The sequence below is a fragment of the Uloborus diversus genome, chromosome 8 (assembly GCF_026930045.1).
Source record: "Uloborus diversus isolate 005 chromosome 8, Udiv.v.3.1, whole genome shotgun sequence".
NCBI lineage: Eukaryota > Metazoa > Arthropoda > Arachnida > Araneae > Uloboridae > Uloborus > Uloborus diversus.
The window spans coordinates 145,016,090-145,029,292 of NC_072738.1; the positions used below are offsets into that span (position 1 = coordinate 145,016,090).

At 35.8% G+C, this 13,203-nt stretch overlaps 1 protein-coding gene across 1 annotated transcript in view; it reads left to right on the forward strand.

Moving 5' to 3' along the window:
• Nucleotides 1-13,203, forward strand: part of LOC129228657 (nose resistant to fluoxetine protein 6-like) — a 62,017-nt gene that overhangs the window by 29,201 nt on the left and 19,613 nt on the right. Inside the window, exons 7-13 of the mRNA XM_054863341.1 lie at nt 1,254-1,424; nt 2,709-2,802; nt 4,683-4,775; nt 7,421-7,586; nt 8,595-8,674; nt 11,591-11,713; nt 11,875-11,995. Coding sequence (XP_054719316.1) covers nt 1,254-1,424; nt 2,709-2,802; nt 4,683-4,775; nt 7,421-7,586; nt 8,595-8,674; nt 11,591-11,713; nt 11,875-11,995 — 848 coding nt within the window. The remainder of the gene's footprint in view (nt 1-1,253; nt 1,425-2,708; nt 2,803-4,682; nt 4,776-7,420; nt 7,587-8,594; nt 8,675-11,590; nt 11,714-11,874; nt 11,996-13,203) is intronic.

Genomic DNA, 13,203 nt, shown 5'->3' on the forward strand with positions numbered 1-13,203 from the left:
TTGTACGTTGGCTTTATTATACAAGCTTACTTATTTGGTTTAAGTTGAAAATAAAGCATGAAAAAAACGAAAATTATCGACATTTCCCATTTGTTTGCATGGAATCCAAAATATGCTTCTTCAAATTCCTCAAAACCTCGTTTTCTGCAGATACTACGCTTTACCTTCTCACGACAATGTAGGCTTAGCAACGAATCACATTGATTAGCTTGGCCATATTGGAGCACGAGTCGTAGGTGTGGCGTAGCAGCAGGGGTGCCCACAGGGGGGGATTATAGCGCAAGTTGCGCCACCAAAATTTGGGAGGAGGGCAAGTTTTTTAAGTTTTTTACTTATCTATTTAAATTTATTTATTGATTTATTTTTAATTTAAATTATTTATTTTACTTTGTTTACTTGTACTTCGTTTATTTACTTAGTTTGTATGTGTGTGTGTCATTCAAAGTCAGGACTTTTCTGATAAAGTAATAATGATAATAATAAATAAATGAATAATTAAAATATATTTTTAAAAAGTAATTAAATTAAAAAAGAGAGCTAAAAAATCAAAAATAAAAAAGGGAAGGAGGGTTGAAAATTTATGGGGTGGGGGGGGGGGGATTTGCGCCATTGAACTAGGGGAGGATGGGCACCCCTGAGTAACAGATTGAACACGTTTTTTAAAGTACTGCGCTGTTAATTGAATGTTATGACCAGTGGAGTAGTTAGAAAATTTGAATGGAGGGGGTGCGGGGTCATTTATTTTTGCACCCACGCAGAAAGACAGTATATGTTACGATATATATAAATAGATATATAGATATAGATATAAATAGATAATGTATGTTTAGAGAGATGGATGAATAGATAGATAAATGATGTATAAACTAATAGATAATTAGATATACAGGTAGAGCGTTAGACACATACAGAAATTGTATTTCTTCGAAAAGAAAATTTTGATTGCTCTGTAGAGTTATAAATTTTTCTTCTTCATGGGGGGGGGGAGTTAACCCCCTTATCCACCTTTCGCCACATCTCTGGTCATGGTCATATACAGTCAACTCTCGATAACTCTAAATCCCAAGGGATTGGCTAAACCGTTCGAGTAATTGGTAGTTCGAGTAATTGGAAGTTTCCACAACAGTCTCGAGAGTTAGGGACCCGATGAAAGCTTCGAAATAAAGAACTATTCGAGTTGTAAACTTCGAGTTATCAAGATTCGACTGTATGTATTTTCTTCTTTTTCTTTTTTTTTTTGATTCTCTCTTAAGGTTCTCTGCGGCGCATTCTGTTGGCATTCTCTCTCACAACGAATATGAAAAAGTTGTGTTCAACAGAGAGTAGTACAGATGAGATGAAGAGTTTGCATGGAATTCGAGCTCTCAGTATGACTTGGGTCATCCTTGGTCACACTTATGTTTGGATAAACTTCCAAGCCTTACGTAAGTATTAACCACATAATTGTTAACTTAAGCGAATCGATTTGCATCTTTTGATTTCTAAAAATTCAAAATTAATTTAGTAAATTAAATATGTATAACTTAAGTTTTAATAAGACGTACGCTTGCATTTCTTATCTATGAAGAATAATTGATTATTAGCTGGTTCGAGCGAAACATTTCGTGCACAACTGCAGAAATTCAAAATCCCAGTTTTTTAAGTACTAATTTTTAAAAAATCAACAAAAAAAAGTGATTTGTTTGATTATTTTTGCATTAGTAGCGGTGAACAAATCTTTGAAATGATGTCTTACTTTTGAAGCTTGATTAAGTATTATGGAAGTTCGGGCGTACCCACGAAAAACACATTTGATAAATAATGTACTATGATTTACCACGTTAAAATTAAGTTTTTTTTTCTTCTGATTTCAATGCAACAACTCAATTGAGGTTTAAAATCCTGCCTCCAATGAGTTAAAATTATACATTAATGGAAATTTTGGTCAGGATTTAGCAGAGGAAAATTAGTCATTCAAAAGCTATATTGTCTAACCCGTTGGAGAACAGATCGCATGGCTTTTACGTTATTAGCAGGACACTCTTAACAATGGGCTAATGGGTCTAAATCTCGAGATGCTATACATTAAAGCAATGCGTAATAAAGCAAAAAAAAAAGAGTTGAAAGTGATGCCTCTTTTTTGTTAAAATATTTTTAACAAGTTACACTATGATTTAACGTGTTAAAATTAATGTCTTGTTTCCTCATTTTAACAACAGAACTAGCTCAGAATCCTGAAATGAGTTTAGGTTGCTTATCAATGGAAATTTGTGTAAGAATTCTGCTGAAGAAAATAAGTCATTAAAATGGTATTTTTTGGCTCAGAGCCAATGTGTCGACATTTTAGGATGCTATGCCTTCAAGCAACGCGCAATAAAAAACAAAATAGGTTTTTTTGACAAAACCACTAAAATGTGAACTATCTCTTTATTTTCTGCCGAAAGCGGTGAAAAAAAATCTTTGAAACGATGCTTTACTTACAAAGTTTGATAAAGTATTGAGTGAGTTTTGGCGAGAAAAAATGAAAAACACTTTTGAAAAATAATGTATGTGAGAATGTTGGTTTTCTATAAATTGAAATTCGAAAGATTTCTCATTCTGAAATAGTTTGCTACATTTATTGCTATAATTATATTTACCTGAACACCTGCGGTAATCTTGCAAAAAGCTTTAACTATGTTTCAACTTGCCTTTGGAGTTTCAATTTGTATCCTCTTCAATACTTTTAGGTAAAACCAGCGTTGCTAGTGATTGGTTTAATGATTTGGAATTCGAAGTGATTTTAAATGGATGGCTCTCTGTATCATCATTCATTTTTCTGAGGTAAGTAGACTGTGAGGGTTATAATATCAGATAATGTTTTGAACAATTTCTAGCCAAAATCTCTATGACAAGTACACTACAGACTAAGACACCGACATAGATTATTTTCTGTTTTCTAAGGACTTGCAGTCGAATTATGTTACAGAGAGTTCCTGTGACTTTGAGTTGATTAAATACTCAAATATAACCGAAGGTTAATTTCATCCAATTGATTATAAGAAAATCATTAAAATAATTTTGGTTCAAAAAAAAAAAAAAAAAAAAAAACGCAATGAGTCTATTTAGGATTAATCAGATTGAAAGATGCGTTACGAATAAAACAAAATGAAAATCCCGCCCCTCTTGCAGCTGAAAATATAATTTAAGTAAAGAGCTCATTATAATTCGAACAATATTAAAATCCTGCTCTCATGAGAAGAAAATAAGAACTTGATGAAAAAATCAGTTTCGTTTTAAAAAAAAAGTTTTCATTTTAAAACGAAAGTTTTCGTTCGTAGAAAAAAAAAAAAGAAAAAAAAAAGAAGGAGGAAAAATAAAGAAAAAGAAGAAGAAGAAGAAGAAACCCTTCCCCAGGATCCAAACTAACTCGTACCAAATTTCACAGCTAAGCTGATAAGGGCTCCTGAGCTTAGAAAAACGTCCGTTTTAAGTTTGAAAAGTAAGTTTGGTTTTCAAATTCGTGGCTCTAGTAACGTTTTACTCAGTAGCTTCGTGCTTGAATTGAGTTTAGCCTAAGATGTTAACTAAATTCGAAATGCTTACATTTGTTGTACTAATTAGTTAAGAAAATGGGAACGAGCTTCATCTGATGCAGAAAAATAAAATCTTCCGATGACTTAGAATGTTCAGCGGTGTGAGAAATCTTTTATCCCTTTGTTTATGTGAAGCCGGTGATAGTCATGGTACTGAACATGTTAAATCTACTTGAAACATATATTTTAATAAAACACGCATGGTAATTAGACATAAATATCACAATGAAAACCTATTTCGTTCGATATCAGAGTACCGTAAACGCGAGCTACTTTGGCTCAGATTTTGGAATTTTTCTTTTTTTTTAAATAATTTTGTAACTATTCATACTTCCAAGCTGTGGAAACTTGTTTTACACATCTAAAGATCTCTAAATTTAATTTTTGAATACTGATCAGTTTGTTTCCAAGTATTTTTACCCTTTTCACTAGTGTTGCTTCTTGAGCAGAGCTGTAGAACTGCTTGGTATAACTGAGTGCTTGGGGATGCTCTTTAGTGGAATCTGTCAAAATATGTTGAAAAAATTACTCCTGAAGGTTGGCAGAGGCCGTTGTATCTTTTTCTCCATTTGGGCCCAAAAGAGGACCCTAGGACCAAAGTAGACCGCGTTTAGGGTATGTGACTTTTTTTTTTCGAATGTTTAAAATCAATATGAAAATATTGATTTTAAACATTTTTCGAACTTTTTGTCGTTATATTTTTATTGTTTTAAACCGTTGTTCATTATACGAAAGGATTCCTAAAATGACGGGGAGGGTGAAAAAGTGATATTTGAGTCAATGTTATAGGTGTCGTGATTTTCGTGCAACTAATATTTATGGAAAATAAATTTTCACAAAAAAACTGCAAAGGAAAATTTTTGTTTACTATAAGCGGAACTCCACGAACTTCTACCTCCTTATCTATTAGCAATAGCCAATAAGATTATAAAATATCATTAGTTAATTTAGTAAACTCTCCGTGAAATTAACTCGCATCCAAATGGCTGCAAATTACTGCTTGCTTTTCAAAAATATTATTTTATAAAATTGTTAGCGAAACTTTTTGATTAAAAATTTCAGTGCAGAACTATGCCGAAATTTATGTTGAAAATCAAGGAATAACACTGAAATTTTATTCCTAAACAGTGGGTTGCTAACTACACACACAACTATCAAGTACATGAATAAGACTGGCGGAAAACTCAACATATTCCTATATACAGTACGAAGATTTATGAGGTAAGTATAAATTCTTGTTTTAAATGGAGTTAGGCGTACATTATAATTTACAAGTTTACTAAACTGATGCATTTTTGTTTGCTTGGATAATCTTTGTAAACTAGAAAATCGTCTGTCAAGGTATTATGAGTGAGAATTGCTTCTACATTTGAACGAAGCCATTGCCTGTTTGATGATATATTGATTGCTGAAATTGTAACCCTAAACTCCGGTAGATACCGTTCATTGTTGGCCACTTTTTCGTTTCTTCAGTCCCCTGAAATGACAGTTTTACCAGTGAAACAGTTAAGCTACTGGATCTAGTTCAGCCTTGTCAAAATAAAGCATTTCCCTTTATGTCATACGTATAAAGGGCAGTAACTGATTTTTTTTTTTTTTTTTTTAAGCAATCACATTGCTTATTGTTCTTACTTGATTGTTTTGAATTCCTATGATTTTATCCCCCCCTCCGCCTTAACACCTTTTGGTACCCGCCATAACACCATAACACCTTTTGGGGGAAAATATAGCGGTTAACAAGGATTTAAAATTATGTGTGTGCATACAAAGCCAATAAGATGCTTGGGTTTATCAATAGATCTGTTTCAAATAAATCTAAAGAAGTTCTTCTGCCCTTATATAGAAGTTTGGTAAGACCCCATTTGGAGTATGCTGTTCAGTTTTGGTCTCCTTATCTTAAGAAAGACATTAATGTATTGGAAAGGGTTCAAAGGCGGGCTACAAGGCTAATAAGTGGATTTTTCCACTTAGATTATGATTCCAGGATTAGAAGGCTAAAAATGTATAGTCTTGAGCAAAGAAGAGACCGAGGGGACATGATTCAGCTGTTTAAATTTATTAAAACGAAAGATGTTACGGGGTAAAGTTTAGCACTGAAAACAGGACAAGGGGTCATTGTTTTAAGCTATTTAAATCTCAGGCTAACATGGATATTAGGAAAAATTATTATTATAGCAGGGTAGTGGAACCTTGGAACAGCTTACCGGAAGAGGTGGTAATGAGCAAAGGAGTAGACAGTTTTAAGAGGGCCATTGATCTTCACTGGGGATTGTAAATTGATTAGGACCAGTCTAGCTGGGGCCAGAGCCTGTTGCTGGTCGTCACTTTTGTATTTGTATTTGTATAGTGTGATTTTTCAAATTGTTCGAGGTTTTTTGGTGTATTTTTGCGTATTACGGCATAACATTTGCTTTTATTTTGGAATAGCAATGAAAAATATAATACTTATTTTATTTACTTCGATAGCCTGACATTCTTCTGAAAGGAAGATAAGTTCCAGTCTCATCTTTTGTATGCTCCCTCAAAACTTTAAACTCGAATAACTCCTTCAGTTTTGGTCGCACAACTGTCAGGTTTTTCGTGTCAGTAATAGTTTTCGATGGAGATTATTTCTCTAAATATTAGTTAGGGGACCTGGGGCCCGTATAAAAAGTTAAATTTTGTATATTTTGGCTCATTTTTATTTTTGATTCGAACTTTCAATATCTTAACTCTACATCTGATTTTGAACATTTTTGCAATTGGAGGTATATATTTTGGACTAACGGTAGCGAAAATAAAGGTCTTGCACGTTAAAACGGAACACCCTATATAAAAATAACAAAGCAAGCATACATAAATTTTTATGATTTCACGAACACGTTTTTTACGAACATTCAGTTATAGCGAGCAAATATCATGGTCCCTTCGTGCTCGTTACAAACAAGTTCTACTGTACTTAACTCTTAGTGTAATGAAAATAGCAAATTAGGATATATATAAAAAAAAGAAGAAAAAATGTCGTATCTTGTTACAATTTGTTTATTGTTTTGTAACACGATACGTATCTTGTTACGTATCGTGTTACAAAACACAAAACTAAATTAAAATAATCAAAAAGGTGTTTTTTTTTTTAGTTTAATGAGAAATCTGACGTTTTTTCTCTCACTAATCTGTCAACATTGGCTTTTATGCGCAAATAAGCAATTCGAAGCATGGGTGCCCATATGAAAAATTGTGAAGCGGGGCTCAGATATTTTAACCATGGTTCAGCAGGATATTTTCCCTATGAAAGCACACTTCAGGGCAGATTAGAGTCATTAAAATTTGGCATTTTTAATAACTTATTCATTAATGGCTGGAGAAGAAATGTTTTTACAGTTTTGCAAAGAAAAAAGTACAAAAAGCATGCAAGTTCTAATTTCTAAGGGGGGGGGGTCGAACCCCCCTTGCCCCTTTATATGGGCGCCCTTGATTCGAAGAGAGTTCTCGAGATGTGAGAAACACGGTTCATCAGTTTTGACTTCATTTTCTTCATTTTTGAGAATAGCTCCTATCTGATATAAGTGCTGCCCAAAAGGATATTATGAACAAAGCAGAGGGTCTGATTGCTGGAAATTGATCTTTTTCAATACACAATGAGTAAAATTCAAAAGTCAAAAAAAAAAAATTAATTTCCCCTGTAAATCGTATTTTATTGAAACGCAATAAGCTCCATTCGATGCACTAGTAGTTATCGTAAAGCCAGTCAATATGGAAAAAATGTGTTGAACTGTTGAATTTAAATTGTTTGGCGGGTCATTGAAACCTACACAGCCGCCCGCAAGCATCCTACGGACCGCGGGTTGTGGATCACTGTTTTTGCAGCACTGACTTATGTTTTACAGATTGTATCCTTCTTTGCTGTTGCTTCTCGGTGCCATATTTTTCTTGCCATGGATTGCATCTGGACCATTTTGGCCTGAGCTGCCTGGAGTTGAAGTGACTAACTGCCATCGATATTGGTGGCGAAATCTCCTCTTTATCAACAACTGGACGCCAATTAAAGAAATAGTAAGCCACTTGTTATCTTTTTTTGCTCAGATAATCTAGTCTTTCAAAACAGGTTGATCCGAAAGAAACTTTCTTTATATATAGGGTTAGGGGGTAATTCATTAATTATGTAAGGATGATTTTGGCAATTTGACCCCCACCCCCATGTAAGGGTATGTAAGATTTTTCAAACCCTGCCCCCTTATTCTTAAGTAAGATTCCATTTCGTTTTTTAAAATAATAAAATAACGAATCTTATATCATTGGAAACGTTATTAAATTCACTATTATTAACTCTTTTGTGTGACGAAATATTTACTAAAAAGTTGGAAACTAGACTGAATGTTTTTTTTGACATTTTTTTATATATGATACGATACTAATTAGAAATAAAACATGCCATACATAGTGGGATACTTTTATTAAATTTTACACTGTTCATTCTTTGTAAAACAAATAAAAAACAGCTCCTCCTAATATATTTTTTATCTTCCAGACGCAAATGAAATGTGATCCCTGCCAAACCACTTGACCGCGCGATTTCTAGTATAAAACGACTTGAAAAATATTGCGTAAGAATGGGTTTGACCCCCCCCCCAAAGAAAAAAAATACGCGCACGTAGAGATTTTTACAACTCTCCCTCCCCCTCTTGACCCTTACGAAATTAATGAATGGCGCCTTACTATAATTTACGCAAAGGCAAATCCAAAAGATCTTCATCATAAAAAGAGACTGAGGGGAGGGGGGTACCAGCATAATGAATGTTTCGGTGATCAACTCGGCACGTGATTACATTGGGCACGAAAACCCATTTGGAAACTTCGCATTTTTAGAACTTTATAGTCTTTAAACAGCTTCTTCGTGTTTTGCTCAAAATAATGTAAGTTAGAAGAAAATAAATAATATAAATAAATGAAGCTGCTCATAACCTTTCAGCACTCTCATTTAATTATAGTAAAAATGCAGTACTTATTTGTTTTTATAACAATTAACTTCTCAACATTTCCTCTTTACTATTTTTTTTCCAGTGCATGCAGCATTCCTGGTACATATCTGCTGATATGCAGTTGCACATAATTGCACTGCTGATTCTTATACCGTTGTACAGGTAAGAAAAAATATTTAAAAATGTTTAAGAAGTATATATTAAACATGGTAGTTATTCATTTTCTTTCATCGAAGAAATTCCATGTCCTTATATCACCCTGCCCTTCTATATTCGCACTTTGTCTCAAATACGGGTAAACATTGTGCGAAGAATCCATACTACAAATGTGTGCGGAAAATTTAATGCGGTTTGTTTACATAAGTAATTAATATCTATCTCATAGTACAGCTTGTGCTGCTCATAATTGTATCAAAGTAATGGAAACACCTGTAATTTTTTTTTTTTTTTTTTTGAGCAATCACGATTGTTTATTGCATTTGGCTGTTTTTGATGTTACGCTGATTTTATTTTCCCGCCAGCACCCTCTGCAGCATCACCGTCGACCGGCCGCCTCACGATGCTGCTCCTCTTGCGAAAAGTGTCCAGGTTGCGTCCATATCCTACACAGGGCCTGATTACTGAATAGGCCACCTAGGCCATGGCCTAGGGGCCCCACTTTTTAAGGGGCCCCCAAATGGCTCATTTCTTTTAACCAATAGCTAAAACTGTTTTCCCCAATGGCTAAAATTGTAAGGATTGACAGCACAGGGGTCTCCAAAAAAGCATATGGCCTAGGGCTGCGTGATATCTTAATCGGGCCCTGATCCTACACACACAAGCATACATACACACACCTACACACGCACACACGCACCTACACACACCTACACATACACACATACACTCATGCCTGCACACAGACACAAGCACACATGCATACATACACACGAACGCCTACATTCACGTACAAAACACTCGTAACGTGGCGCGTGTTAACTCGGCGCGTACACAACACTCACTCACACACATGCATACATACACTCACACACACACGCACCCACACACATGCGCATGCACAAACACACACATATGCGCTTACACAAGCACACGCGCATACACACGCTCGTGATTGCAAAAAACATAATTTGAATTCAAGATGCCAAAAATTCAAATGTATATATTTTTTTTTTTGTAAATAGCAGTGTACATATTCTGGTAGTATATGGTGGATTAACTGAAGTTCTGGACGTCTTGGATTTTTTTCAAGCGCGTGAAATATCGGACGTCTCAAATTCTAAAAGAGGCCAAATTGTTGGAGCGCGTCTAGCTGAAGCAAGTGTAACTGAAACATCTCACCTTTTTGGTGTCTCTAGAATTACAGTATCTAAAGGCATGACAGGGCGGTGGTAGCCCGATCGGTAGAGTGTCGGATTTGGGGCCGGAGGGTCCTGCGTTCGAACCTCGATGGTCGAAGACCCACCGTCGTCATTAAAGGGGACTGGGCGACGTTAAATATGCTCGTGGTCTCAATGTCCTCCAAGTGAAACGATACCTCGGGGGGTGCTAGCACCAGGTAGCTATTAGCTCCTGGTTTAGTTCTAAATTCTCATTAACTGTTCGATCCGGTGATGGTGCTGCCATCTATCGGTATAAAAAAAATAATGGAGGCAAGGCACTAAGTATGCAGTCCTCGACATAAACACAGTTGTAGTCAGTGTGTCTCGGAATCGGAATCGGAAAGGCATGTCAGCATACACGCAGCGCGGTAAGACAAGCTCGGCAAAGCAAAATAGTGGACGGAAAGAGAAGCTTAGTAAAAGAAACCGACGGTATTGAAGACGATTGTAATGTCTGAAAAGCGAACGATATCAGCAAAAATGACCAGAGAACTCAATAACCATCTGGATTCATCAGTGTGAGTGATTAGAGTCAGAAGGCACCTTTATCAACAGAACATTTATGGCAGAGTAGCGATTCCCAACACTTTTGTCACAGAGTGTTTCCGTTATTTTGATAACTACTTGTATCTATGCATTCAGTACATATACCATAGATGTTCACTGAACCTAGATATTTTCTCAAAACCTTTCTCTCGGATAGCTAGCCGAATTTTCAGTGATTTTGTCACATCCAGAGTCGTGAACAGAAATTTTGGATCCCGTCACAATTGACGTTTACGGTCCCCCCCTCCATATTGTTTACCCCTACGTCCCTACATACATTTCACCATTAATTTTAAAAATCACCGACCCCCTACAGACTCGGGCCCTGGCCAGCAGGTGTCCTTTATCTCCCCCCCACCCCGTGCATGTCCCTGGTCACATCCCAGGTTTCTGAAGCATAAGTGAGCATCACAGGCCAGATAATTTTGTACAACATGAATTTTAGTTCCCGTTTCACATTCTCTTTTCCCTTCGCCCAATGAACTGAAAACGAAACGAAATGAACAATTTAGAGAAATAAATATTTTTGAGAGGGACAGATTTCGAGGCAAGATTCAATAATTAACGAACAAAATATTTCAAGATTTCATCTCTTAAACTTAATGCATTGGTTTTTTTTTTTTTTTTTTTGAGCAATCACGATTGTTTATTGTTCTCACTTGGCTGTTTTGATGTCCTATCATTTTATTTTCCCACCGCCACCCTCCGCACCATCACCGTCGACCGGCTCCTCATGATGCTGCTCCTATAGCGAAAGCCGTCTCCAGGTTGCATCCATGTCCTACACACACGCGCATACATACATAACTACACACACATACACCTACACATGCATACACGCATATATACAGACACCTACACATACACACAACTACCCACACATTCATGCCTGCACACAGACACAAACACATATGCCTACACACATACACATACCCCGCCCCCACGCACACACATTCATACACACAACCACCCACACACTTATGCCAGCACACAGACACAAACACACATGCCTACACACACATACCCCCACACACAAACACACATACCCCCACACACAAACACACACGCCTACATACACACACTCGTGATTGCGAAAAACATAATTTGAATTCAAGATGTCAAATTCAAATTATTATTTTTTTTTCTAATTTAGCAATCCGTACGTTGGTTTCGCTGTGTGTTTCGTTCTGTCACTGGCTGGCTCTCTAACAATTGGAGTTCTAACATACGTCAGGGGTTACGATCCTGCAATACTGCTATCAACAGCAAGTACTGAGTAAGTTCGATTACTTCTCAACAGCAAAGTTGAGAATAAATCTTCCATGTTTATTAAAAAGCCTATTTACACATTTGAACTATATCAGCAAAAATGGATGAAATAAATGCTAAATTTGAAGGATAAAGAAGGTTCACATGCGTGTATGTTTTCATTTGCAGAAACGTCTACAGGATCATAGAAAACATCCACATCAAAACTTTCACGTACTTTGGTCCCTATTGCATTGGTGTCATTACGGGTTATTTGCTACTGAAGCTACCTAAGTTAAAATTTCCAACGGTAAGAAAAAACTTAAGGATTTTTGTTTTGCTTGTTCCTTATTAACTGTGAAAACAATTCAGAAACATTCCTGGAAAATAATGGGCAGCTGATGTTCCAAATTTCTGCAAGTATCATATCATCAAGAAAGCGCTTGACACCTTTTTGCTTTGCCTAAAAAGCTCCGAAAGTATAAGTGCAATCATGTTCAAAGCCAAGACAGAATTGCAAGCAAGTACCATGAATCTAGCTCTCCTGCGATTCTTGCAAAGCTATGGAGTTCAGAGACTTATTCGCTCTCATGGGAGCTTAGTCAATCTGGGGAGTCCGTAATCAAACTGAAACCGATACATTTATTGAATACGCTTAGTTAATCTGTATACTGGTAGCTAAAAACAGTTTTCACAACAGAAAGAAGCCTGCATTCGTGCAACTTGTAGCAATTCAGGAAGCTTTTTGACAAAGGTACTTGATATTCTCAGAAAGTGGATAACCTGTGAAACCTGTGAAATCCTGAAATGTCCCACGGAAATAATCAGTAACGTTTCGGAATTTTTTTAGTTTCAGGCCATTCCACGAAGAGGCAGACTATTTATTCTGCAAATGACAGCTCTATATTTAATTTGAAAATGTTTGATAAAGAAAAAAGAAATGTCTAAGAAATCACATGTATGTATGATTTCTAAGTTTTTTTTTTAATGTTATTTATGAAATAAAATGTAGAGCTGCGACATGGAGGACAAATTGTCGAATTTTCTTTAGAATGGTCCCTATTGCTTTTTTTGAAACTAACACTAAAACTAATTTAGGAAAATAGTACAATCGACTCCCGCTACAACGCGATCCGACTTACGCGAAATGGTTATAACGCGAGTTTTTCGGGAGCAACAAAGTTTGAAGCTAAAGCGAATTTCTTGCTTTCAACACGAAAATATTTGGAAATTAATCGTAATGCTAAGTTTCGGCTTTGTTATTGCTAATAAACAATGACACTTTCATCCTTTCAGCATCAGTGACTGCTCAAGTTCTCACACCCCGTACTATAAACATATAGCTATATAAGTGTGTACGTATATATCAGATATCACCACTCCTCAGTTTTAATTTATTCTAAATATGAAAGCTGATGAAATATTGTGACATCTAGAAACGGTGTTTCATCTAAAGTTTGAAGATGGAAAGAAAAAGCGAAAGTTTGTGACAATTTAAGAAAATGTAAGGATTCTTGA